Raw genomic sequence first — 26,426 nt, forward strand, 5'->3', positions numbered from 1 at the left:
GATGTATTCTCATGATGAATCCAGCATCCACACTTCAACAGAAAGATTAATAAATGTGTTTTGAACTTTGTGTTCAGCATATTTGACTTCTTCCCTCAGAAGTAAGAGCTGTAACACTCTGCGTCGCCTGTAAATTCAAATGACAATAAACAGATGTACTTCCATCATTGTACTCCACTGTTTATTCATTTACTCACACGTGTGATTTAGAGACGTATTTCTCATGCAGTTAATCAACTATTGTTGGAACTACTCCCCTACTCGTGAATATGTTTTCACTTTTATCAACAAAGATTTCAGAAAAATGTCAACATTTGGTTTGAGATAAAGAAAGAATAACTTATGAAATGCTTTGTTAGTGTTGCTTTAAACCACTTCAAGAATAAGTGTAAAAGTTATTCAGTAACTCTTAATCCTTGAACGCGCTGAAGTTTTGTGCAAATGCCGCATAGATTGTCAATGCAACAAAGATGTGTAGTGCTCGTCGTTGAAAAGCAGGCGGTGCCTCTTTAGACTCACCAGTGCTACAAGTTAGCAGACCCAAGGTCCTGGGGTGAAACTCTCATCCAGATGTGGAGTCAGAGGAGCTTTTTACACACAGAGAAGTAAAGTTAGGAGCATATTGTGCAGTTTAGTTACAGCATTTTTTTTAAAGAGTAATCCTAATAAATCAATCATGTCCCTGCTTCCTTGATCACGTGTAGCTCATTAAACACAAGCAGCTAGCAGGAGGCACATTTTCAGACTACAGGGTGGAGTGAATCACACCCAAAACAACACCTACACAAATACATATGCATGCATACACACACACACACACACATATTTATGAAATATTCATCAATAAAGTTCCTGCAGTTTTCACACTTCATGAAAAACAAATATGTCACACCGTGCACACGTACACATTGTGTAAATGTTTTAATATAACATTAAAGCAGAAGATCTTTTTGTTGTGAGAAGTTGTGTTGTTTATCATGACACGTTGTTTCCATTTCGTGGTGTAGTACAGTTATTCTTAACACAGGAAGCTTCAGAAACCATTTCCAAGTTTCATCTTCATCCTTTTAATGCTTTCATCTTCTTAGTGATGTTCATGAATGAGGAACTGAGATGTGAGTTGGCTAAAAGTTCTTCTTCCTTTCTTCTCGGAAGTCGATTACTAAGAGAACAGTCTCTTCTCTTGTGTGCATGTTTAATACTGAATAAGGTTTGTCAGAAAGCTGCTGAGCGCTGAAGAGACATGGAAGCTGTGATTGGACTGTTTGTGATGATACTCGGAGTCTCTCATGTGAGCTGTTTAACTTATTAAAATGACACATTTCATGCAGTTGGATCAAATATATACAGTTCAAATAATCCCAATTTATGTTCTCTGTATACATTATGTTAAAATGATGAACGTTTTATTTAATTCTCACTCAAGTACTGTACATAAAAAAGGAAGCATGTAAATTGAGTTATAATGCAAATGTTGCTTCACTATTTCCGTCCCAATTACAACATTGTGTTTCACGTGAAATGGGATGTATTCAATAAAGTTTCTATAAAGCTGAGGGACGTCTGTGCATATGTTACTACTGAAATGTTTTGTGGTCACATCTATTAAATTTAAAAAAGAAATCTGTGCATTAATGGAAGTAAAACTTTTTTTTCTTCAAAGATATTCAGATAATTGTTTTCATATTTTTTTCTACTTTTTTTAAATGTTTTATTCCATCCTTATTAAAATTACACTCAGCACACAGGAATATGTGTTATTATTACATTTTACTGATTTTTCATTGCAGCTACACAATGTTTATTTTAACTTGAAAGATTAAGACTTGTTATGTACCATAACTAAAAATCTAAATGTTCTTGATAAAATCACAACGCACCATATTTACCAAATACAGCCTGAACTATGCTTTGGTGTATTTTCAGAAGGTTCAACCTTCAGTATAATTCAAAATAAAGAGCTGTAGGTGTAAAATACAGGATGAACTCTTTATAACTGGACGGGTAAACTACAATTTGGCAAACTATTTCACAGCTGAATCTAAACTGTGAAAACACTCATCAAAACGCCTGTTTGCATAATGTTGTCTGATAGAGACACAGCTGCACCAAACGCACTATTGTTGCTTTATGTTTGCAATTTTTTTGTTCCAAAATGTTCAGGTGTGGAAACCCACTGTGATGGCCGACAGAACGGAGCTCAGTGTTTTGGAGCTTTGGGAGGAACTCTGGTCTTTCAGCTGATGAATAAAGCCATAGAAATACATACATATTAGTGGTGTATGACTCATTTTAACAACGATTCAATTCGAATCGCGATTCATGGTTACCGATTCGATTCATGGACGATCTGCTACACCAGGCTGCGATTGGTCTGCTAACTACGTCCTTTACGGAGTCTCACATTTCCGCTTTCATAGCCCGATACCGCCATTATTAAAACGAAGAATGTTTACGAGATGACATTACAGATCAGATTTAAGAACTTTTGTCGGAAGAAATGCGTAAATATGACCGCTTATACAAGCCGTCATTGGCGGGTTGTAGCATAATTTGTAAGAAACACTTTGCAGTTCAGAGATTTGGTGATATTCCATCTCACTTTCATTCTAACAATTGGGAGAACAATGCGAAAGTGACAGATTTTGTTGAGTAGGGATGTTGACTTTTGAGACTGGGATGGTTTCCTGTGTAAACGTGGGGTCGTTGTGGCGCAGGGGTTAGAGAAGGTGTGCTGGGAAGCACAAGGTTGGTGGTTTGATTCCAGGCTGCCCCATGTTCCATGTCGAAGTGTCCCTGAGCAAGACACCTAACCCCTAATTTCCCAGGCAAAAATGTGAAAAAGCCAGGGGTTTAAAGTGTAATGTAAGTCACTTTGGATAAAAGCGTCTGCTAAATGACATGTAATTTAAATGTTTCTGGGAGCTCAAAGAAATTATTATCATTCAATTTTGACACTTCCAGTCCGGACAGTATTTGGCTTTACACAACCTTTTCTTGGCCCATAGTGCGTAACATAATGTTGGTCTTTGTGCCCTGTAGATTCGGCCTCTTCATGAAACAGTTGGTACAGAATGATGCTTCCAGGGTCCAGGTAGGCGTAGGTCTGCATTACCTTGTCTCCTTTCTTTGATTTCAACTGCACTGGTATTTATAGCCGTTGTTAAGGTGAAGGTACAAAAGTGGATGAGCCAAGACTTTAACTCGCTTTTCTAGAAAGTCCACCATATCTGGAAACAGAGTCCTGTGGCCCAGCCTTTCTTCTACCTTGCCAGCTCCAAACCTCCATCTTTCCCTCAACTTATATGGCCACTTCATTATGACGTGCCTCTTATTTGATGGAATGTTCATCTCCTCAATGTATTTTATTTCTGTCATAGCGTTGCAGCAACCTCTGAGAAACAGCCCAAATTCCTGCGTTTGTTGCCAAAGTGTTCTTTCAAAGGTCCTTTTGTTCTTTGATATCCTTGTTGTGGTGTCATATGTAGGCAGCTTCGCAGCAGCTCTCCAGGCTGCCCCCTGGTGTATTGCTCAAGAAAATACACACAATCTTGATAACTGCTGGTTCTTTCTTCAATACAATGTTCAACGGTTCTAATGGAGGAAATATACTGTCAAAAATGATTATGTCCCTTTGTGGTAAAGAAGCTGACATTTGCTGTACAAGCATTGCGGTAATTTCATTCTGCCTTTGCATGATTTCACAAAGTGCATCCTGGTGAAACGCATGTTGCCCTAGTGAAGTGTTCTGTGCAGATTGAAGCCTGCGTAGATCTCCTTCTTTCTTAGCTACAGTCCTGAGGGCTGCAGCTTCTGAGAGTGTGTGCACAGTCTGCGGCTCCTGCCTTAGCGACAAACCAGAAATTTGGTCGCACCTGTAGCCAAATATTCTTTGTTTCTGCGCTTTCATGCCGCCGTAGTTGGTCCTGTAAATCTGCTTGTATTCACTTTTGGTCGAGGAACGCAAGTAGATGAGTGTGGCACTGTTGAGCCTTGATCCGAGGTCAGGGTGTTAATTGGCACAAATGTATTTGCCTTTGGGTGAAATTTATCTCTTTCTTCTTTAAGTCTGTTGCTCGCGTAGGAATTCATTCCATCTGAATGAGCCTTTCCTCCAACTGCCAACACAGAAAGTCTTGCAGCAGCAGCAGCAGCTGTCTGTGTATGAAGATCCAGTTGTTCCTTCATTTTCCTTATCTTGTCCTCTTGTGCCTTTAAGTCATGTCTCTTTTGCGGAGCAGAAACTTGCTCCATTAAAGCTGCTTTCTCTGCCTTAGCCATTATACATTAGATAGACGGTCTCTGGGCCTATTGGCATCTTGGCACTCAGATTTTGCGATTTCATAATCGTCAATGTCATCATTACATTCAAGTTCATTTTCCTTCAGCCATTTGGATATTTCTTCAATAAATATATCATGGACAGCTTTCTTTGGATGAAACCATTCGTCCTGCCTTCTCAGCTCCTCCTCAGGTAGAGGAAACTCAGTGAGCAATGTGGTATGGATTTCAGAAGCCTTTTGACACAGACCTTGAAATATTTTGAGATTTTGTTGGACAAGAGAGGCATTTTCCTTGGAAGCCAAGAGTGTTGTAATTTTTGTCTTTATTTTTCCTGCTTGTACGAAATAGCATTTCCTTTCCACATTTCCAATTTGGGCGTCTATTCGTAGATGTTGGAAAGACGTTCGCGTATAGACCCGTTTTCAACGTGATTTATAATATCGGTGGTACACTTACAAATGTGGACGTAGTTTCTTTTTAAACCTCTAAAATAATGATATAGCACACAAGAGAGGACGAAATATTACCGTATTAAAAATCATGTTGAAATGTGGTCTAAACAGCCTTTAAACTATTTCGAGTGTCCGAGCCCGACGGAGTCAATGCCTCAACTGTTCATAATAATGACACATTCACGAACGTTTTTTTTTAATAAATAGCCTGCCTTTATTAAACTCAGGCATCAACAGATAAATATCCTCGCTCAAACAAACAAGCGCTGTTTGGGAACCGAGGTTCTACATCATGGGAAGCAGATGTTGACTTCACTAAAGATATTTTAAATATGGAATGTTCAATGTCTTATCGCGCTGATGTGTCCGAGCCCGACTATATTTTCTAAATATTTATCCGAACCCGGCCACACCCGTCGGGTCCCGACCACCCTCTAATGCACATCATCCATTCTCCACTAATTGTTTATTGAGAGGCGCTATTGAGAGCATGGCGCAGCTTGTCCACCCAATCCACTCGTTATCACGTGACATGAAGCGCAATATTTTCCTTCGATGTACATACAATCACTGAAAGTCCCCAGAATCGATATTGTCATGAATGCAATACAGCATAATCCTCAGAGCAGTCTAATGTCGCATGTGCGATGCCGTTTCAAACAGGCAACGTAAATCCATACCGGAGTACCAACCGGGGGCCGCTTCGCCCGGCGTCCGTGATTCTTGCTTCCTACGTGGCGATGGTCGACCCACGCTCGTTTGGAAGTCCATGCAGATCGCATCGGCAGGGCTGTCTTCCAGGTGTGTATTCCAGATGATCTCGATTCTCCAGGTGAGATCGGGTTTTTAGTTGTGTGCTGACAGATTTTCTTGAGCCACTCGGCAGGGTGAAGTTCCTGTTCCTTACTCGCTCACACAAAGATTCCAAGTATTTTTGTTTTCTTTGGGTGAAGTTCCCGTTTATTAGTTTTTTATTTTATGAAACAACTGCATCTATATTTAGTCCGTGATCTCGCTGCGCATGCTGGTAGCGGTAAAAACTGTGCGATCTCCCCGTCACCCATGCATCATTACCCCGTGTCAATTGCACCCGTGCCCCCTTAGGTAGACTCCCTGTCACAGTAATACACAACAATAAACCTGAGATTGGCCCAGTGTTGTACACAAATATCACGAATGGCTCCCAGGAGTCAGATGATAAATCTGAGGGGGTTTAATTGCAATTAACGCCATGGGGCAGTGATGTTAAGGCTGGATATCAGACCCGGCACCCAGAGATTCACACAGGACGATGATAATCCGTAGAAGTGAATTAATGAGTGCGGATTCCAAGGGAAGGGGACAGCCGGGTGAGGACGCCGGAGCGCCGCGAGGCAGCCGGCACGGCAGGTGGGAACGGGGACAGCGGGATCTGGACAGAGGAACCAGGGTCAGACAAATAGGACACTAGGAACACTCAAAGTCTTACTTGGCCAGGACACGGAGTCGAGTCACCATGTGGGGGTGTGTAACGATCGCAGCCCGGGTCTAAATACTGGAGGGGTGAATTGTGGAATGTGGATCAGCTGTGTGGGGACGGATCAGGATGTCCACGCCTCTTGTAGGTGGGGACAAACAGCACAGACAGACGCACAGGGCTATGGTTGAACAGAAGTGGTTTTGCGGAAAAGCTATGGCCCTTTCTCAATCTTGTCTGGACTTTTTTGTGTTTTGAGGGAAGAGTTAAGATTCATGACTTAACTCTTAATGTTAAAAATAAGCTTTAACGTCTTGTCTGTATCCACGTGTTGTATTATCTAGCATTGTGCATTGTCAAGTTTCGTGTGTTTTTTCTGATTAATCACGGCTCTGCCCAAACTTGAAAAGAGCTTTCTCTCCGGTGGACACAAAGGACAACTCGAGAACTGTTTATTTTATGATCCTTTATTCCTCTTAAGGGTGGTTTGGTGGATCAAACAAAGAACAGAGCAGGTTGATAACCTTTCAGACAAAGCAAAACCCATGAATTAGTCGAGTACATTTCGATAACTTTCTTAAAGTAATAATAAATGCAACTGAATTCCCAAACCAAACCCAAATTATTCAGATAAACCTAGGATAAGTCCCCATTACTAAATTTAAATGACACATTTCACTAAGTAAAGCAAAGCATGAACAAACAATAAATCATACTGTCCTACCAGTTGCGTCTCTGGGAGATTAGGAGCCGTGGCCACAGTGTCTTTTTCCTCAGGGCCGAGTGAGAGGGCCATCCGAGCTCTCCACAAACATTTTATGCCATGCGCTTCCTGTTCGTACGCCGGCACTTCCTGTGAGTGGAATCTCCATTAGCCGCATCGTTGCCCCCTGCAGTCTGGGTGCGCTCCGACTGTTCGGGGTGGATATGGGCCTTGAGCTCTCTGTGCGGCTTGTGACCGGAGATTGACGCAACATGCATTAAAACTAACATTGTTTGAATTAAAGGAGAATGTAAGAGTTCACCTCTGGCATCAATGATCACATAATATATATTAAATACTATGAGTTTATTCACTAACAATGTCACCGATCTAACTTGAGGATCCTTGATCCCTGTTAATCATGATGTCACCCAGAGAGGGCAGTATTGCTATTGCTTGTATTTGAAATACGTATTTCAATTACTTTTGAGTATTTTTTGTTGTGTTTTTGAAAGTTAGTTGATACAAAGCTAAAGTTTAACCGCTGTTAAGTCCCATTATAATTATATATATATATATACCACTTAAGCACTGTCAAGCTCGATGATAAGCTAAGCTAGCTGCTAGGCTACTTCCATCTCAACATCTAAAGTTACCCTGCAGAGGACCACCACTGTGTCTCTAAAAGACTGGTTTGAATATGTCTTGGCTAAATGTGGGGAGATTGTTGGCTCTTCAAACACAGCCGTCAAATGATGGAGAGTTGAGAGCAAAGTGCACGAGGACAACAAGAGTCGCTAGTTCAACATGTTCCACCAGGTGGAACTCCGCCTCCAGGATGATCAAATGTGTGTAGTTTTGTCTTTAAAACATTAACAATTAAACAACAGTCTCTAAATAACACACTATATAACATTATAACAACAACAACATTTATTGCCAAAAATCGCAATTCATGCATTTCAAAATGTGCAATTAATTAGTTATCAATCTGTTGTCCAACAGCCGTGATGTAATACTATAAATACAGCAAGATTGGTAAAAAAAAAAAGGAGATCTGCATCCCATAGCAACAATGACCTAATGGTTGCCAGGTGACCAACATCAAAGGGAAGCATGACATCACCGATGACATCATGGATGACATCACGGAATGTTTTCTTATCTTGTTAAGTTCCACTCAGTAGTCAGTTGTGTTTGAAGAGGACTTTAGATCAGACATCACTTTGTTTTAGAGAGGACTTTGGCTCAGACATCACTTTGTTTTAGAGAGGACTTTGGCTCAGACATCACTTTGTTTTAGAGAGGACTTTGGCAGTTCCCATTAATACAAGGAAAAGAATGGCCAACGTTCAGCAAAAGAAGATAATGCCGGCAGAAATGGAATTCAATTCCAACGAGGTTGAACCTCCAAAGAACTTTTACCTACGTTCACTGGAGGAACAAGTAAGAGGTGAGCTGGAGGACAGCAAGGCAACGCTCACCCAAACTGAATCTGAGGGAAGAGTTCTCCTTCAGATCAATAAGGACAGTCTGCAACAGTTCCTAGATATTCTTCATCAACATAAGAATGGAGATGTACACAACGAGATATGTAGCCTGAAAGCACAGCTAAAAGAGACCGCCACCAAGCTGCAAAAGGTCAAGGGTGATGTTGAGACGTCGGCCTGTGCTGAAATGCAGCTATTCAAGAACTTTTGCCAAACTAAACAGGACGAACAGCTGGATGCTATCATAAAGCTCAAGGCTGCTCTGGACAAGTCTAAGCAGGACTTGAATACGCAAATAACATTTGCAAAAAAGGACAAGGAGACGTTCTGGAACCTCGTTAAAGCTCGATTGGCCGAACAGACGCAGATCAACGATAATACCAAGTCTGCTTATGATAAGATTAAGCGGGACCTGAAGAAAGAACGTCTTCAGTGGCAACAGGAGAGGTCTTCCCTGACCTCCCAGCTAGAAAAACTGAAAGCAGAGACCAACGAGAACTTGAAAGTTAGCAAGGATCGGTTGGACAGCTGCTATCAGGAGAAGTTCGGCGTCACGGCACAGCTAAAATGCTCTCTTACCAAGCTGCAGACGCGAGACAACGACATAAAAAAACTCACCATTGCTCTGAAGAAATGTGAATATCAGAAAGCTTGCCTGCAGTCTACCCAGTTGGAAAAGAGCAACTCCTGTGAGGTTGACCACGACAGTGAAAAAAAGAAGAACGACGACCTCTTGGCCGCTGTGAAGAAGGCTGAGCAGCAGCTAGAGAGCCGTACTGTTGAGTGGCAGCAGGAAAGGTCTTCCTTCAAAGCCAAGCTGGAAAAATCATGCACGGACCTCAAACATGCCGAACAGACGCAGATCAACAATAAGACCAAGTCTGCTTTTGATAAGATTGAGCAGGAGCTGAAGAAAGAACGTCTTCAGTGGCAACAGGAGAGGTCTTCCCTGACCTCCCAGCTAGAAAAACTGAAAGCAGAGACCAACGAGAACTTGAAAGTTAGCAAGGATCGGTTGGACACCTGCTATCAGGAAAAGTTCGGCGTCACGGCACAGCTAAAATGCTCTCTTACCAAGCTGCAGACGCGAGACAACGACATAAAAAAACTCACCATTGCTCTGAAGAAATGTGAATATCAGAAAGCTTGCCTGCAGTCTGCCCAGTTGGAAAAGAGCAACTCCTGTGAGGTTGACCACGACAGTGAAAAAAAGAAGAACGACGACCTCTTGGCCGCTGTGAAGAAGGCTGAGCAGCAGCTAGAGAGCCGTACTATTGAGTGGCAGCAGGAGAGGTCTTCCTTCAAAGCCAAGCTGGAAGAAACATACACGGACCTCGAACATGCCAAGCAGAGGAACATCGCTGCTGTTCGTACAATGGAGAAGGAGGCTGCGACGATGTTTGAAAGAAACCAGGCATCCCGAGACGAGCTGGAGGAACAGAGAGCGGAGACTAACAAGATCGCAAGAACTCTGAAAGAAACAGAAGATCTGTTAGAAAAGCAGCGTCTCAGCGTTCTGGAACTGACATCACAGCTTGAAACATCCAAGAGCCACTGTGTTACCACGCTGGAGACACAGAAGGAGGACCACAAAGAAGTCGTAGCTGCTCTTTGGAAGAAATATGAGGATGACCGAGAGAATGAACGTCTCGAATGGCACCAGATGAAGTCTTACCTCCTTAAGACCACAGAACAATCCCTGGAAAGGGAGAAGGAGATGCAGAAGGACAAGGCCTGCTTATTGTCTCAGGTGGAAGACCTTCAACGTCAGACCATCAAGAAGCCAAAGAAAAAGTGGTACAAGATATTCTAATACCCGGCTGCAGAATTCAAGATTGACAACACCAACGCACACACACACACACACACACACACACACACACACACACACACACACACACACACACATAAAAACATACACATATAAACACATAAATACACACACATACACACACACACACACATAAATACATACACATTACCACGTGTATTTATGTACACAAAACATAATCATATAAATATATACACATATAAACACACATAAATACATAAACATATAAACACAGAATGCAGAATTCTTGCAGAATTCAAGATCGACGACACCAACGCACACACACACACACACACACACACACAAACACACACAAACACACATAAATACATACACATTACCACGTGTATTTATGTACACAAAACATAATCATATAAATACATACACATATAAACACACATAAATACATAAACATATAAACACAGAATGCAGAATTCTTGCAGAATTCAAGATCGACGACACCAACGCACACACACACACACACACACACATAAATACACACACATTACCACGTGTATTTATGTACACAAAACATAATCATATAAATACATACACATATAAACACACATAAATACATAAACATATAAACACAGAATGCAGAATTCTTGCAGAATTCAAGATCGACGACACCAACGCGCAAACACACACACACACACACATAAACACATAAATACACACACATTACCACGTGTATTTATGTACACAAAACATAATCATATAAATACATACACATATAAACACACATAAATACATAAACATATAAACACAGAATGCAGAATTCTTGCAGAATTCAAGATCGACGACACCAACGCGCAAACACACACACACACACACACATAAACACATAAATACACACACATTACCACGTGTATTTATGTACACAAAACATAATCATATAAATACATACACATATAAACACACATAAATACATAAACATATCAACACAGAATGCAGAATTCTTGCAGAATTCAAGATCGACGACACCAACGCGCACACACACACACACACACACACACACACACACACACACACACACACACACACACACACACACACACATACGTATTTATGTACACAAAACATAATCATATAAATACATACACATTTAAACACACATAAATACATACACATAGAAACACACACATGTCCTCTCCGGGGACCATCACCTTATCGCGGTGGAGAGGTTTGCGTGTCCCAATGAACCTGAGGGCTGTGTTGTCTGGAGCCTGGTGCTCCTGGAGGGTTTCCCCTGGCACAGAGATCTCAGGCGAGGGACCAGACTAAGAATGGTTCAAAAAGAGTTGGAAAAACAAAACAGAGAACGAGATACCTGGTCCGGATGAAGCCTGCGGCCTCCATCTGGTGCTATGCCCAGACGGATTGCTCGGCGGAGGAGCGTCTGCATAGCCCGAAGGAGTGACGCGGCACCCCCCTACTGTCCCCCCCATGGGCTCACCACCTGTGGGGTAGACCGATGGGGTGCGGTGCGCTGCTGCATGGGCGGCATTGACAACGGGGGCGTTTAGATGAACAAGACCTGGGCGGCAGATGCTGTCTATGGGGACGTGGAAAGTCACCTCTCCTGTGGAGAAGGAGTGGGAGCAGGTGCAGGAGGCGGAGCGCTGGCAGTTAAATGTGATAGGACTTACCTCAACGCACAGCCGGTAGGCAAAGCTCTCGTTCCCTCGTGATTGTCTGCCTTGTCCCCGTCCAATCACCTGCACCTCCTCAGTATATTTATCCATGTGTGCCCCTTGTCCGGCGTTGGTTTGTGAGTGCTGATGTTCCTGTGAACTTGTTCCAACTCGCTCCTAAGCATTTTGTATCCTTAGTTGTTATTTTTAATAACCTTTAATTAACTAAGTAATCACCTAAAGATACAACATGTGTAAAAGCGAGCGGGAGCAAGTTCAAGAGGGAGCCGGAAATAGATCACGGCAACATCACCACCCGAGAGCGAAAAGTTGAAAGGTGGCAGGTTCCCTTTTCACTATGGCACATTCCTCGTAGGCAGGGCACGTTCCCTCTTCATAACGACACTGTCACGAACGGGTAGGTGGAGGCAAGACTCAAACGCAGAGTTTGCAAACAAAAAGGGACTTTAATCCCCCGATTAAAGGGCTTGAGGGCGCCGGCTGCAGAGGGTCGGGCAGCCCGAGGAACTCCGGCGGGCAGCTGGGGAGCCTACGGGGGTCGAGTCGGTTGCCTGCAGGCAAATGACTGAGACAGTTATTTTGTATTAAGTGAAGTATTAAAAGGTTGATTTTAAGGCCTGTTGCCCTGTTGATTACAATAAATAGGTCTAAAAAATATTTTATTGTGTTTGACTGTTCAGTACTCTTCATATTCATTACATTTATAAAGCAGACATACAAGTAACTTAAACGTCACATTCCCTAGTAACTAATGACTTTTGATATACAATAACTGGAAAGTAATTAAATTACCTTTAATCTAGTAACTGTATCTAATTATTAATTAGCCCAACACTGCTCATAACACACATTTGGAATTGATTGTACAGTAGAGTTCCACGTATGTAACAAGAAAAAATCAAAAGTAATTTGTTTTCCTGCAAATCTGCAATGTTTCAGCCTCCCCCTCCTCTCTGAGGCATCCTTTGGATCCTAAAACACAATTAATAAATTGTAACAGGTTTTAAAGTTTAAACTATTTTACTGTAAAATGTATCATCTCAGCTGTGGTTTTGCCGGAAAATGTATACTATTGACGCAACGGTTGAGCAGTACAGATTTGGCGGCTGCCTTACAGTAAACCGACTTCTTTTACAGTGAGACAATGTTCACAACATTTCATCAGATATCACCACTCTCGGTCTTCCTCTGCTTTGTCCTTTACACAGTCTGCCTCATATCACTCTTTCCCTACCGACCTGTCTTCTGTAATCCTTATTTCCAAACAAAATCAGTTCCAAGCCTTTTATTGAAAGAATGGTAATGAGACTAAAGCAGGACACCTGGGTCGGCTTTGGGCTGAAATTGCAATTAGCTCTGACGGATTATTTTTTGATTTTCTGTTTTTCTATATTTCAAAATAATTACTGCAGAAATGTTTGAAATTTTTCCGCATTCTGATTTGAATGTGCTTTTATCAGTTTTGAAAGCCGTGTGTTAGCATATATAAAATGCAAATATACATTTTTTTGCAGTTTGGGGAGTATAAATGACAAAAGTGTTTGTGGATTTTGAGAAATGTGATTGAAGGCATCTTGTCTGAAAGCAATGAAATATTATTCAGTTTGTTCTGTATACACTTGTGTGTCGCTGAATGTGTGAAGAGTTTTGAAATGTGGTTTCAGTATTGAGCAACGCTTGTTAGTAGTGGGGGGGGACAAATACAGGACAGTCAAAGAATATGTGAAAAGACAAAAGTAGGAGTAACGGTTTTAAATAAGATTTATTTACACAATAAATAAAATACAAAAAATATTCTAAGTGAGAGAGATGTGGTTGTGCCAAACAAATACAAATTAAGATAACAAAAGTAGTCCGAGAAAACTACCTCTGGGAAAGAAACAAACAAAATGGCTTCCCTTACTTCTCTAACGTCCACCAAAATACAGAGGAAGCACCAACCAATAACGTAATGTTGCTATACACAAAGTACCTACGTGAGTGAACAAATGTACAGGGTGCCCCGAACTTACCTACTGTCCTCAACCTCTCACCACAAACCTGCACTTCTTGTCGTGTCAGTGCGTGCATAACAACTAAAGGAACACCTCTCTCCAGAACTCTTCCATCTTCCTTTTAACACCAGGGCGCACTCAGGTGATTGGCCTGCTCTCTTCAGGAACCCAGGTGCAGGTGTAACCGGTCTAAGTAAATATGTAAATCTTTGTGTTTGGTTCAAGTTACTTTATTTTATTTCTCCATAATCCTTTTTCTGTCCTGTATATAATTAGCTTTGGCATTAGGAGTTATATTATTTTGTGTAACAGCGCCCTCTTGTGGGTAGAGTGTATTGTTTGACTGGCATTGCGTGCCCTCGTCAGTCTGCTCACCGGTGACTGAGGGGAGGTACGTACGTACCATAGGTAGCCTATATGTTTCAGTGTTTCTTCTTGTAAAGGTTACTGGTTGTGTATGGAGAAGAATCACGTCCATGTTTTTATTTGATTTCTGCAGGTATGTACTTTTATTCTATTTTATTTTATTACCATGTTCAGCAAATGTGATGTTCATTTATATGTATTACCTTAGGAAGTCCGACAATTGTGGTGTAATCCTGTAGGTATTTATGTTGTATGTGTGAATAGAAGATATATTTCCTAAGGAGAACAAACAGAAAAGAGAGAAAACAGTTCGATGCGGACATTTATTCTCTATAGTTATTTTTATTTGTTGTATTTTGTTTTATGCTTTTGAATGAATGTAATTCAACGATCAGTCTGCTCACCGGTGACTGAGGGGAGGTTACTGGTTGCGTGTGGAGAAGAATCACGCCCATGTTTTTATTTGATTTCTGCAGAATAAAGTGCCTAAGGGAATGTCAGCGTCCTGTTATCAGTGCACCTGAACACAACGCAGTAGTCGGCGAGGCACAGACCGAGCCGGCTACACAGGCACACTGGCACCTGAAGGGAAAAACAAGGGGACTGACACGTAACAAAAGAAAGAAATTGAGATGTAAAGCAAATATTGATTCACTATCTTTGTGCATATGCTTTTAATGAAATGTTTTGCGGTCACATTTATCAATTGCCAAAAAGAACGTTTTCTTGTCAGCATTAAGGGAAGTAAAACTTAACCATACATTTTTTATGTTTTCTTCAAAAATGAACACATTCAGAAAATTTTATTCATGAATATCTCTACTAAAAAAACATTTAGTTTAAAATAATTAACTGTATTAAAATTAAAATCATGTTATAAATCCAGTAAAGCCTCATTTCCGCAACAAATGTTCTGGAAAGTTGCTTTAAAATATTTATTCTCTTACATTTCAATGACATTTCATTGCAGCTACACAATGTTTATCTTAACTTGAACGATTAAGACTTCATGGTTTTATGGAGCCACCGAAAGTTAAGATCTAAATATTCTAGAAAACATCTTTGGGGCTTTCGTCCTAATGTGATACAGTATATTGATTTCTAGACTTTTCCTATTCATCATTTCCAAGTTTGCATAATGTTGTCTGATAGAGACACAGCTGCAACAAACGCATTGTTTTTTTAAATTAGAAAATGCCTAAAAAACTTTTTTTGTTGCAAAATGTTCAGGTGTGGAAACCCACTGTGACGGCCGATGGAAAGGAGCTCAGTGTTTTGGAGCTTTGGTAGGAACTCTGGTCCTCCAGCTGATGGACAAATGGCCTCAGAAATATCTGCATACCAATGGTTTAAGGATGGACCAGAAATACTGACTGTGAAAAACGAATAGCATTATTTCTGATATGACAGGAAACCGATCATTCAAAGATCAAACTCTCTGTGGGTGTCATTTAAACATCAATAGAAAATATTCCCGTAGATGTTATTGCCTGAAGAGATGTCACTCTAACCGCCTGCTCCACTAAAGATATGTTTAGGACACACAAGTTATTTGTCTCTAATGAACATTCGCCAGCAGAGACCGACAGAGTCTTCAGTGACATTTTGCATTTTGATGCTAAAGAAACATTGTTCACAGAGGCTGACGTTATGTAATGATATAATATTGTGATGACCTTTACTTCACTCTTACTGTACTATTTGAGTATAAGTTAACATGATGAAGATTTAAATTCATGTCCTCTCCTATGATTCTATTTACTTAACTGTGTTTTAATGGATCTTAATCTTTTATTTTCACAGGATTTCTTTTCAACTATTTCAATTTCCATCTGAAAGTCATCTTTGTGTGGTTTCAAAATAAAACGGAAAATCAGGCCTAAATAAAACTTTATTTCCGGGTACCTGAGTCCATATAACATCCAATACAAAAAAATGTATCCAACATTATACACGCTTTGTAGTAGTTCAGAATGTTTTAGTCTGAAATCTGAAAAAATCTGAATATTAAATAGAGTTTGTTATAATAAATTGTCTATGAAGCAGTTGCAGTTTGAAAAGTTTCGGACAATCTTTGCTCATATCTAACTTGTAATAATGTATTAAGAGATGATTGACAGCGTGGGTCATGTTCTAGTATCGTTGGAAATGATGAGATGGAGAGACGACAAATTCCAGCTGCCGTCTCGAATCCTCTTTCAGCAGGAAGGAGGAATGTTTCCTTCTTTTCCACTCAGTTCATCCCCGACAGAGGTCACATGGTTGGAGGCTAAAAGGGGAAGTGCAACCTGTATCACTTCCTTCTCTCGTCTCTCCCTTTATTAATAGATGAACACAACAACGCTCTGGTCGGTTCGTAGTCTTCACACATTCTGCTCAGAGGCTGTTCATTAGCTGGACTCTCTTCAGGCTGTTCAGTGGGATTTGCTTGTTTGCTTCTCAGAGATCAGCAGACACGTTTTGTTGGACCCCGGAGACATGGAGGATGTGGTTGGACTGTTTGTGATGCTTCTGGGAGTCTCTCACGGTGAAGTGTTTCACTTTTAACATCAAGTCTTATGTTTAGAAATTTCCTCAGAGGTGCAGGTAAAATTTCTTAACTTTTCTTTAATTTGTGGTGCATTTCAGTGTATTTAAAAATAAAGTGCTGTAGGTGTAAAACACAGGTGGAACTCCTTTTAACTGGACGGGTTAACTACAATATGGAAAAATGTTTTACAGCTGAATCTAAAGTGTGGAACAAAACGCCTGTTTGCATAATGTTGTCTGATAGAGACACAGCTGCACCAAACACTATTGTTTTAAATTAGCAAATGCCTAAAAATGTTTCATTTTTTTGTACCAAAATGTTCAGGTGTGGAAACCCACTGTGACGGCCGACAGAACGGAACTCAGTGTTTTGGAGCTTTGGGAGGAACTCTGGTCCTCCAGCTGATGGACAAAGCCTCAGAAATACATAAATATGAATGGTCAAAAAATAGAACAATAATACTAGAGGGGAGAAACAATGCAATTGGGTTTAATAGGATAGAAAACAAATTATTCTTTACTCCCAGTAATGGAACACTTAGGATCAATAACCTGATCAGGACTGATGGTGGTGAATATAAACTTGAAACTTTTGGTTCAGATGGAAAGTCAACAGGTTCCAGGTTTCAAAAGTTGACCATTCAAGGTAAATAACTATTTATTACACGCATCTTATGCTCTACGTGCTCTATATCCGTATCAATGTCTGGACTGCTCTGTATCAGGAACTCTACAGAATGATCAAGATTATGTCAATATGAAAAGTCATCCGAGTGAGTTTCTTTCAGCTCCTGTGTCCTCTGTCCTGCTGGTCCATGAGTGTGTCCCACGGAAAGAAGGTGTCCTGCTCCTCTGAGGGAGCAGACAGTCCTCAGTACAGCTGGACTCTGGATGGAGACACTCTGACAGACTCTCAGCTCCTCGGTGGAAACAATGAGACAAACATCACTCTGAAACAAGACGTCTGATGGTAAGGAGTCTGGCATCACAGAATCAACTAACCTTAACGGTAATTTCACACCCACCAAAAACCGGACCCGCTCTCCCAGTGGCGACTCGTGGGGCAGCAGTAAGTGAAAAAGGACTCCCCTGTAGTGAATCCATTGATATAATTTCCATTATCTGTGTTCTCCATTCTCAACAAAAACACCTGTAATGTTTTCTAAAGTTAAAGTTCTGTGTGTCTCTTGTGTCTTTTTTTACAGTGAGAACATTGACAACAGCAGTTTGTGTTTTGGCTGCACTCGTACTTCTGTTAGTGGTCGGGGTCTCTGTCGTCTGTGCTCAGAAGAAAAAGAGAGAAAACAAACCTAAAAAGGTACAGGACAAAAATCCCTTTTCCCATCATGTAACTGCTAATGACCCTTCTTCATGTGCTTTACTTTTTTTGCCAAGAGATTATGAGATTGAGACAAGCTCGACAATGATATTTTTCTTTCAGTCCAACTTTTGGTAAAAGTTACTTCCAAAATGTCAAGCTATGAATTAAATACCAACGGGCCTTGGTGGAGGAACTATTCAGATCCTTTATGTTTATTACTTTGAAGGAAACTAATTTAACTCCACTAGAGTTAAGGGAATGTTTTCAAGGATGCATGGGAAGGCAGGACTCAAATGCAGAGTTCTTACACAAGACACGGTATCTGTTGCTATAAAATGAAATGTTGCTTTACAATATGTGAGAAATTTCTGAAAAAACCTAAACCTAAACCCAGATCATGCATTAAAGTAAAAGCAGGCTGTTATTGTTGTAGTTGATAGAATTTAGGAAGGATTCCAGTACAGTTCAAGCCCCTCAAATGTTTACTTAAGTACTTTATATATCTCAACATTAAATATACATTTGTGTCTCTTTCCTTTCACTCTGCAGAAGAAGACGACCAGGAATTAACCTATTCTGAGGTCAGGATTGGGCCGCGGCCGGGAAGGCAGATGAAGCAGAGAGCAGAGGAGGAGGTGGAGTACGGGGAAGTGAAGTTTTCACAGCGACCCCGACCCAATGTTGAACCAGCTGCAGACGAGTGCGTGTACGCCAAGGTGCGTAGAGAGCGATGATTCACAGGGTTTAGAGACTGAACAGATGAAGGCAGAAGCTTCAATTCCTTTCCCCCGATTTTATGAAAATTATTCATATTAAATAGATATTATAATATTCCAATAACAACATTATGTTCCCCTTTCTTAACAATTTTTGTTGGATAATGTTATAATTCCTTGCTTCTTGTTTCTAATTCGTGACCGTATTTACCTTCACGCTGTAAACTTGAAATTATGTAAACATGAATCTGATAGTTGATAGATCTGATTGTCAAGTTTTGTGTGTTTTTTCTGATTAATCACGGCTCTGCCCAAACTTGAAAAGAGCTTTCTCTCCGGTGGACACAAAGGACAACTCGAGAACTGTTTATTTCATGATCCTTTATTCCTCTTAAGGGTGGTTTGGTGGATCAGACAAAGAACAGAGCAGGTTGATAACCTTTCAAACAAAGCAAAACCCATGAATTAGTCGAGCAACTGAATTCCCAAACCAAACCCAAATTATTCAGATAAACCTAGGATAAGTCCCCATTACTAAATTTAAATGACACATTTCACTAAGTAAAGCAAAGCATGAACAAACAATAAATCATACTGTCCTACCAGTTGCGTCTCTGGGAGATTAGGAGCCGTGGCCAGAGTGTCCTTTTCCTCAGGGCCGAGTGAGAGGGCCATCCGAGCTCTCCACAAACATTTTATGCCATGCGCTTCCTGTTCGTACGCCGGCACTTCCTGTGAGTGGAATCTCCATTAGCCGCATCGTTGCCCCCTGCAGTCTGGGTGCGCTCCGACTGTTCGGGGTGGATATGGGCCTTGAGCTCTCTGTGCGGCTTGTGACCGGAGATTGACGCAACATGCATTAAAACTAACATTGTTTGAATTAAAGGAGAATGTAAGAGTTCACCTCTGGCATCAATGATCACATAATATATATTAAATACTATGAGTTTATTCACTAACAATGTCACCGATCTAACTTGAGGATCCTTGATCCCTGTTAATCATGATGTCACCCAGAGAGGGCAGTATTGCTATTGCTTGTATTTGAAATACGTATTTCAATTACTTACGAGTATTTTTTGTTGTGTTTTTGAAAGTTAGTTGATACTAAGCTAAAGTTTAACCGCTGTTAAGTCCCATTATAATTATATATATATATATATATATATATATATACCACTTAAGCACTGTCAAGCTCGATGATAAGCTAAGCTAGCTGCTAGGCTACTTCCATCTCAACATCTAAAGTTACCCTGCAGAGGACCACCACTGTGTCTCTAAAAGACTGGTTTGAATACGTCTTGGCTAAATGTGGGGAGATTGTTGGCTCTTCAAACACAGCCGTCAAATGATGGAGAGTTGAGAGCAAAGTGCACGAGGACAACAAGAGTCGCTAGTTCAACATGTTCCACCAGGTGGAACTCCGCCTCCAGGATGATCAAATGTGTGTAGTTTTGTCTTTAAAACATTAACAATTAAACAACAGTCTCTAAATAACACACTATATAACATTATAACAACAACAACATTTATTGCCAAAAATCGCAATTCATGCATTTCAAAATGTGCAATTAATTAGTTATCAATCTGTTGTCCAACAGCCCTGATGTAATACTATAAATACAGCAAGATTGGTAAAAAAAAAAAAGGAGATCTGCATCCCATAGCAACGATGACCTAATGGTTGCCAGGTGACCAACATCAAAGGGAAGCATGACATCACCGATGACATCATGGATGACATCACGGAATGTTTTCTTATCTTGTTAAGTTCCACTCAGTAGTCAGTTGTGTTTGAAGAGGACTTTAGATCAGACATCACTTTGTTTTAGAGAGGACTTTGGCTCAGACATCACTTTGTTTTAGAGAGGACTTTGGCAGTTCCCATTAATACAAGGAAAAGAATGGCCAACGTTCAGCAAAAGAAGATAATGCCGGCGGAAATGGAATTCAATTCCAACGAGGTTGAACCTCCAAAGAACTTTTACCTACGTTCACTGGAGGAACAAGTAAGAGGTGAGCTGGAGGACAGCAAGGCAACGCTCACCCAAACTGAATCTGAGGGAAGAGTTCTCCTTCAGATCAATAAGGACAGTCTGCAACAGTTCCTAGATATTCTTCATCAACATAAGAATGGAGATGTACACAACGAGATATGTAGCCTGAAAGCACAGCTAAAAGAGACCGCTACCAAGCTGCAAAAGGTCAAGGGTGATGTTGAGACGTCGGCCTGTGCTGAAATGCAGCTATTCAAGAACTTTTGCCAAACTAAACAGGACGAACAGCTGGATGCTATCATAAAGCTCAAGGCTGCTCTGGACAAGTCTAAGCAGGACTTGAATACGCAAATAACATTTGCAAAGAAGGACAAGGAGACGTTCTGGAACCTCGTTAAAGCTCGATTGGCCGAACAGACGCAGATCAACGATAATACCAAGTCTGCTTATGATAAGATTAAGCGGGACCTGAAGAAAGAACGTCTTCAGTGGCAACAGGAGAGGTCTTCCCTGACCTCCCAGCTAGAAAAACTGAAAGCAGAGACCAACGAGAACTTGAAAGTTAGCAAGGATCGGTTGGACAGCTGCTATCAGGAGAAGTTCGGCGTCACGGCACAGCTAAAATGCTCTCTTACCAAGCTGCAGACGCGAGACAACGACATAAAAAAACTCACCATTGCTCTGAAGAAATGTGAATATCAGAAAGCTTGCCTGCAGTCTACCCAGTTGGAAAAGAGCAACTCCTGTGAGGTTGACCACGACAGTGAAAAAAAGAAGAACGACGACCTCTTGGCCGCTGTGAAGAAGGCTGAGCAGCAGCTAGAGAGCCGTACTGTTGAGTGGCAGCAGGAAAGGTCTTCCTTCAAAGCCAAGCTGGAAAAATCATGCACGGACCTCAAACATGCCGAACAGACGCAGATCAACAATAAGACCAAGTCTGCTTTTGATAAGATTGAGCAGGAGCTGAAGAAAGAACGTCTTCAGTGGCAACAGGAGAGGTCTTCCCTGACCTCCCAGCTAGAAAAACTGAAAGCAGAGACCAACGAGAACTTGAAAGTTAGTAAGGATCGGTTGGACAGCTGCTATCAGGAAAAGTTCGGCGTCACGGCACAGCTAAAATGCTCTCTTACCAAGCTGCAGACGCGAGACAACGACATAAAAAAACTCACCATTGCTCTGAAGAAATGTGAATATCAGAAAGCTTGCCTGCAGTCTGCCCAGTTGGAAAAGAGCAACTCCTGTGAGGTTGACCACGACAGTGAAAAAAAGAAGAACGACGACCTCTTGGCCGCTGTGAAGAAGGCTGAGCAGCAGCTAGAGAGCCGTACTATTGAGTGGCAGCAGGAGAGGTCTTCCTTCAAAGCCAAGCTGGAAGAAACATACACGGACCTCGAACATGCCAAGCAGAGGAACATCGCTGCTGTTCGTACAATGGAGAAGGAGGCTGCGACGATGTTTGAAAGAAACCAGGCATCCCGAGACAAGCTGGAGGAACAGACAGCGGAGACTAACAAGATCGCAAGAACTCTGAAAGAAACAGAATATCTGTTAGAAAAGCAGCGTCTCAGCGTTCTGGAACTGACATCACAGCTTGAAACATCCAAGAGCCACTGTGTTACCACGCTGGAGACACAGAAGGAGGACCACAAAGAAGTCGTAGCTGCTCTTTGGAAGAAATATGAGGATGACCGAGAGAATGAACGTCTCGAATGGCACCAGATGAAGTCTTACCTCCTTAAGACCACAGAACAATCCCTGGAAAGGGAGAAGGAGATGCAGAAGGACAAGGCCTGCTTATTGTCTCAGGTGGAAGACCTTCAACGTCAGACCATCAAGAAGCCAAAGAAAAAGTGGTACAAGATATTCTAATATCCGGCTGCAGAATTCAAGATCGACGACACCAACGCACACACACACACACACACACACACACACACACACACACACACACACACACACACACACACATAAAAACATACACATATAAACACACACACACACACACACACACACACACACATAAAAACATACACATATAAACACATAAATACACACACACACACACACACACACACACACACACACACACACACACACACACATAAATACATACACATATAAACACATAAATACACACACACACATAAATACATACACATTACCACGTGTATTTATGTACACAAAACATAATCATATAAATACATACACATATAAACACACATAAATACATAAACATATAAACACACATAAATACATACACATAGAAACACACATAAATACATAAACATATACATACACATAAATACATGAACATATAAACACACATAAATACATAAACATATAAACACACATAAATACATACACATAGAAACACACACATGTCCTCTCCGGGGACCATCACCTTATCGCGGTGGAGAGGTTTGCGTGTCCCAATGAACCTGAGGGCTGTGTTGTCTGGAGCCTGGTGCTCCTGGAGGGCTTCCCCTGGCACAGAGATCTCAGGCGAGGGACCAGACTAAGAATGGTTCAAAAAGAGTTGGAAAAACAAAACAGAGAACGAGGTACCTGGCCCGGATGAAGCCTGCAGTCTCCATCTGGTGCTATGCCCAGACGGATTGCTCGGCGGAGGAGCGTCTGCATAGCCCGAAGGAGTGACGCGGCACCCCCCTACTGTCCCCCCCATGGGCTCACCACCTGTGGGGTAGACCGATGGGGTGCGGTGCGCTTCTGCATGGGCGGCAGTGACAACGGGGGCGTTTAGATGAACAAGGCCTGAGCAGCAGATTCTGTCTATGGGGACGTGGAAAGTCACCTCTCCTGTGGAGAAGGTGCAGGAGGCGGAGCGCTGGCAGTTAAATGTGATAGGACTTACCTCAACGCACAGCCGGTAGGCAAAGCTCTCGTTCCCTCGTGATTGTCTGCCTTGTCCCCGTCCAATCACCTGCGCCCCTCAGTATATTTATCCATGTGTGCCCCTTGTCCGGCGTTGGTTTGTGAGTGCTGATGTTCCTGTGAACTTGTTCCAACTCGCTTCTAAGCATTTTGTATCCTTAGTTGTTTTTTTTAATAACCTTTAATAAACTAAGTAATCGCCGAAAGATACAACATGTGTAAAAGCGAGCGGGAGCAAGTTCAAGAGGGAGCCGGAAATAGATCACGGCAACATCACCACCCGAGAGCGAAAAGTTGAAAGGTGGCAGGTTCCCTTTTCACTATGGCACATTCCTCGTATGCAGGGCACGTTCCCTCTTCATAACGACACTGTCACGAACGGGTAGGTGGAGGCAAGACTCAAACGCAGAGTTTGCAAACAAAAAGGGACTTTAATCCCTCAATTAAAGGGCTTGAGGGCGCCGGCTGCAGGGGGTCGGGCAGCCCGAGGAACTCCGGCGGGCAGCTGGGGAGCCTACGGGGGTCGAGTTGGTTTGTCACACCTGTATGTCAAGTTGCGTTTTTGTCCTGTCTCCAGTTGTTTTTTGACTTCCTGTTTTATTTTGGAAACTAACTCCCTCTCGTTTCAGGTCCCTTGCCCTTCCTCATGTGTCACCAGTCTGATTGTCTCCCCTGATTCCTGATTGTGTCCACCTGTTCCCACAACTCCCTCATGGGTACTTATAGTCTGCGTCGCCCCTTGTCCTGTGCCAGTGTGTCTTGTTGTTTTGCCCTGCACACCAGCCCTCACGTCACGAGTTACGTCAAGTCCGATAACGTTTGTCACGTCCTTTTGATCCCTGTTACATTTCCTCGTTTAAGAGAGATTTTGAGTTTTTGCCTTTTGAATTTTGATCTCAACCTTTTTCCTCATTAAGAGAGATTTTGAGTTTTTTCCTTTTGAACTTTGATCGCGACCTTTGTTTCCTCGTTAAGAGAGATTTTCAGTTTTTTCTTGTTAGTAATAAAAAGCAATATCAGCTGAACCCTCTGCGTCCGAGTCCTCCTCCTTCCTGCCTGACAGTACACACTGGCCAGAATGGACTCGGCAGAGAAGGACCAGCTGACGGAGGCGCTGCGCGCTCAAGCATCAAGACTGGCGCAGCATGAAGACCTTGTTGCTGACCTCGATCGAGGGGTTCGGGGACTTGCTCAAAGCCAGGAGGGGTTTAAGACTGCCATGACCACGCAGGTGGGACTCCTAAACAGTCAGGTAGAACAAATTCTCACCTTGCTCTCCAGGAACCCCGCGGCTTCTCCCGAACAACCCCCCACGCCGTCTGAGCCCCCTCCCGTAGCCACACCAGCAGATGCGTGCACGAGGCTGGCACCTCCGGAACGATACTCCGGAACCATCGGACAAAGTAGGTCCTTCATCATTGAATGTGAAATGCACTTCGAGCACTCTCCGATGCACTTTCCCACAGAACGGTCCAAGGTTGCCTTCATGATGTCCCATCTCACGGGAAGGGCCAAGGCATGGGCCACCGCTGAGTGGGCTAGGAGTTCGGCAGTTTGCTCTTCACCAAAGAAGTTTGCCGACGCTCTCAGACTTGTTTTTGACCCTGTGGCAACAGACCGAGAAAGGGCTCGTGAGCTCAGTCAGATAAAGCAAGGTGGACAGTCCGTTTGTGAATACGCCATACGTTTTCGCACCCTGGCGATGGAGAGTGGGTGGAACACCACGTCCCTCTACGATGTTTTTCTGAGAGGGCTCTCCGACCAGATCCAGGACCTCTTGGTCCCATTGGACCTGCCTCTGGACCTCGATTCCCTCATCGCCCTCGCCATCCGCACCGACAACCGCCTACAGGAACGGAGGCGGCAGCGTGGGCCCAGAGGGACACCCGCCGCACCTGGCTCTTCCCCGACGCTCTGGGGCGCCGCATCGCGTCAAACCTCCCCTGAGCGACTCTCAAGAACCCGTGCCGGAGGCGAGGAGGAGCCCATGCAGATGGGGAGGGCCCGGCTCTCTCAAGAGGAACGACAGCGACGCTACCAGGAGGGCAGATGCTTTTACTGCGGCGAGCGTGGCCACCTCATCACCGCCTGTCCAGTAAAGGCCAACCAGTCGGTGAGTCAAGTCGCCGAAGTAACTCTTACTCCACGCCGATTGACCACAGTGAGGATTAAGCACCGGGATAAGAACCTAGAGCTGGGGGTATTGATTGACTCAGGGGCAGATGAGAGCCTAATCGACTGGGGGTTAGCACAAAGACTGGGGCTTCGGGTTGACCCATTGAGTAAACCGGTTAAAGCGAGCGCACTTAATGGAAGTGCATTGTTCACTATAACCCATGTTACAGAACCGGTGGAGCTTCGCATCACCAATCACTGGGAGCGCATACAGCTGTATTTAATACACTCACCTCTGCACCATCTCATCCTCGGGTTCCCATGGTTAATTCATCACAACCCACACATAAACTGGCGCACCGGGGACATTATGGTATGGGGGGAGGGTTGTAGGACCCAATGTCGGGAATCATGCCCCCAAGGGAAGAACCCCACGCTAAACCGTGTCGTCACTCACCCTGTCACAGACTCGGAGATCACCAATCTGACCCAAGTTCCAAGCTGCTACCACCACCTCGCTGAGGTTTTTAGTAAGAGCAAGGCCACAGCTCTACCACCTCATCGCCCGTTCGACTGCGCCATTGACCTTCTGCCCGGCTCCACCATCCCGAAGGGCCGTCTTTAC

The 26,426-nt window shown here is 42.7% G+C and overlaps 1 protein-coding gene and 2 long non-coding RNA genes across 8 annotated transcripts in view; 2 read left to right on the forward strand and 1 right to left on the reverse strand.

Moving 5' to 3' along the window:
* LOC120817836 (neural cell adhesion molecule 2) overlaps positions 1 to 26,426 on the forward strand; it is a 99,179-nt gene that overhangs the window by 60,237 nt on the left and 12,516 nt on the right. For all 6 annotated transcript variants that reach the window (XR_013467588.1, XM_078102184.1, XM_078102187.1 and 3 more), the window contains one exon: positions 17,086 to 17,406. Coding sequence is in view for 5 of the 6 variants with exons in the window: in XM_078102184.1 (XP_077958310.1) it covers positions 17,086 to 17,406 (321 nt within the window). In the remaining variant the exon portion in view is untranslated. The remainder of the gene's footprint in view (positions 1 to 17,085; positions 17,407 to 26,426) is intronic.
* On the reverse strand, positions 5,935 to 19,554 carry LOC144406319 (uncharacterized). Its single transcript, XR_013467593.1, has 2 exons — positions 19,401 to 19,554; positions 5,935 to 6,147 (listed from the first exon to the last, which is right to left on the reverse strand). It is a non-coding gene; the product is annotated as an uncharacterized LOC144406319 (long non-coding RNA).
* On the forward strand, positions 17,725 to 18,077 carry LOC144406318 (uncharacterized). The gene is made up of 2 exons (XR_013467592.1): positions 17,725 to 17,829; positions 17,966 to 18,077. It is a non-coding gene; the product is annotated as an uncharacterized LOC144406318 (long non-coding RNA).

The sequence above is a fragment of the Gasterosteus aculeatus genome, chromosome 4, assembly GCF_964276395.1.
Source record: "Gasterosteus aculeatus chromosome 4, fGasAcu3.hap1.1, whole genome shotgun sequence".
Classification (NCBI taxonomy): Eukaryota; Metazoa; Chordata; class Actinopteri; order Perciformes; family Gasterosteidae; genus Gasterosteus; species Gasterosteus aculeatus.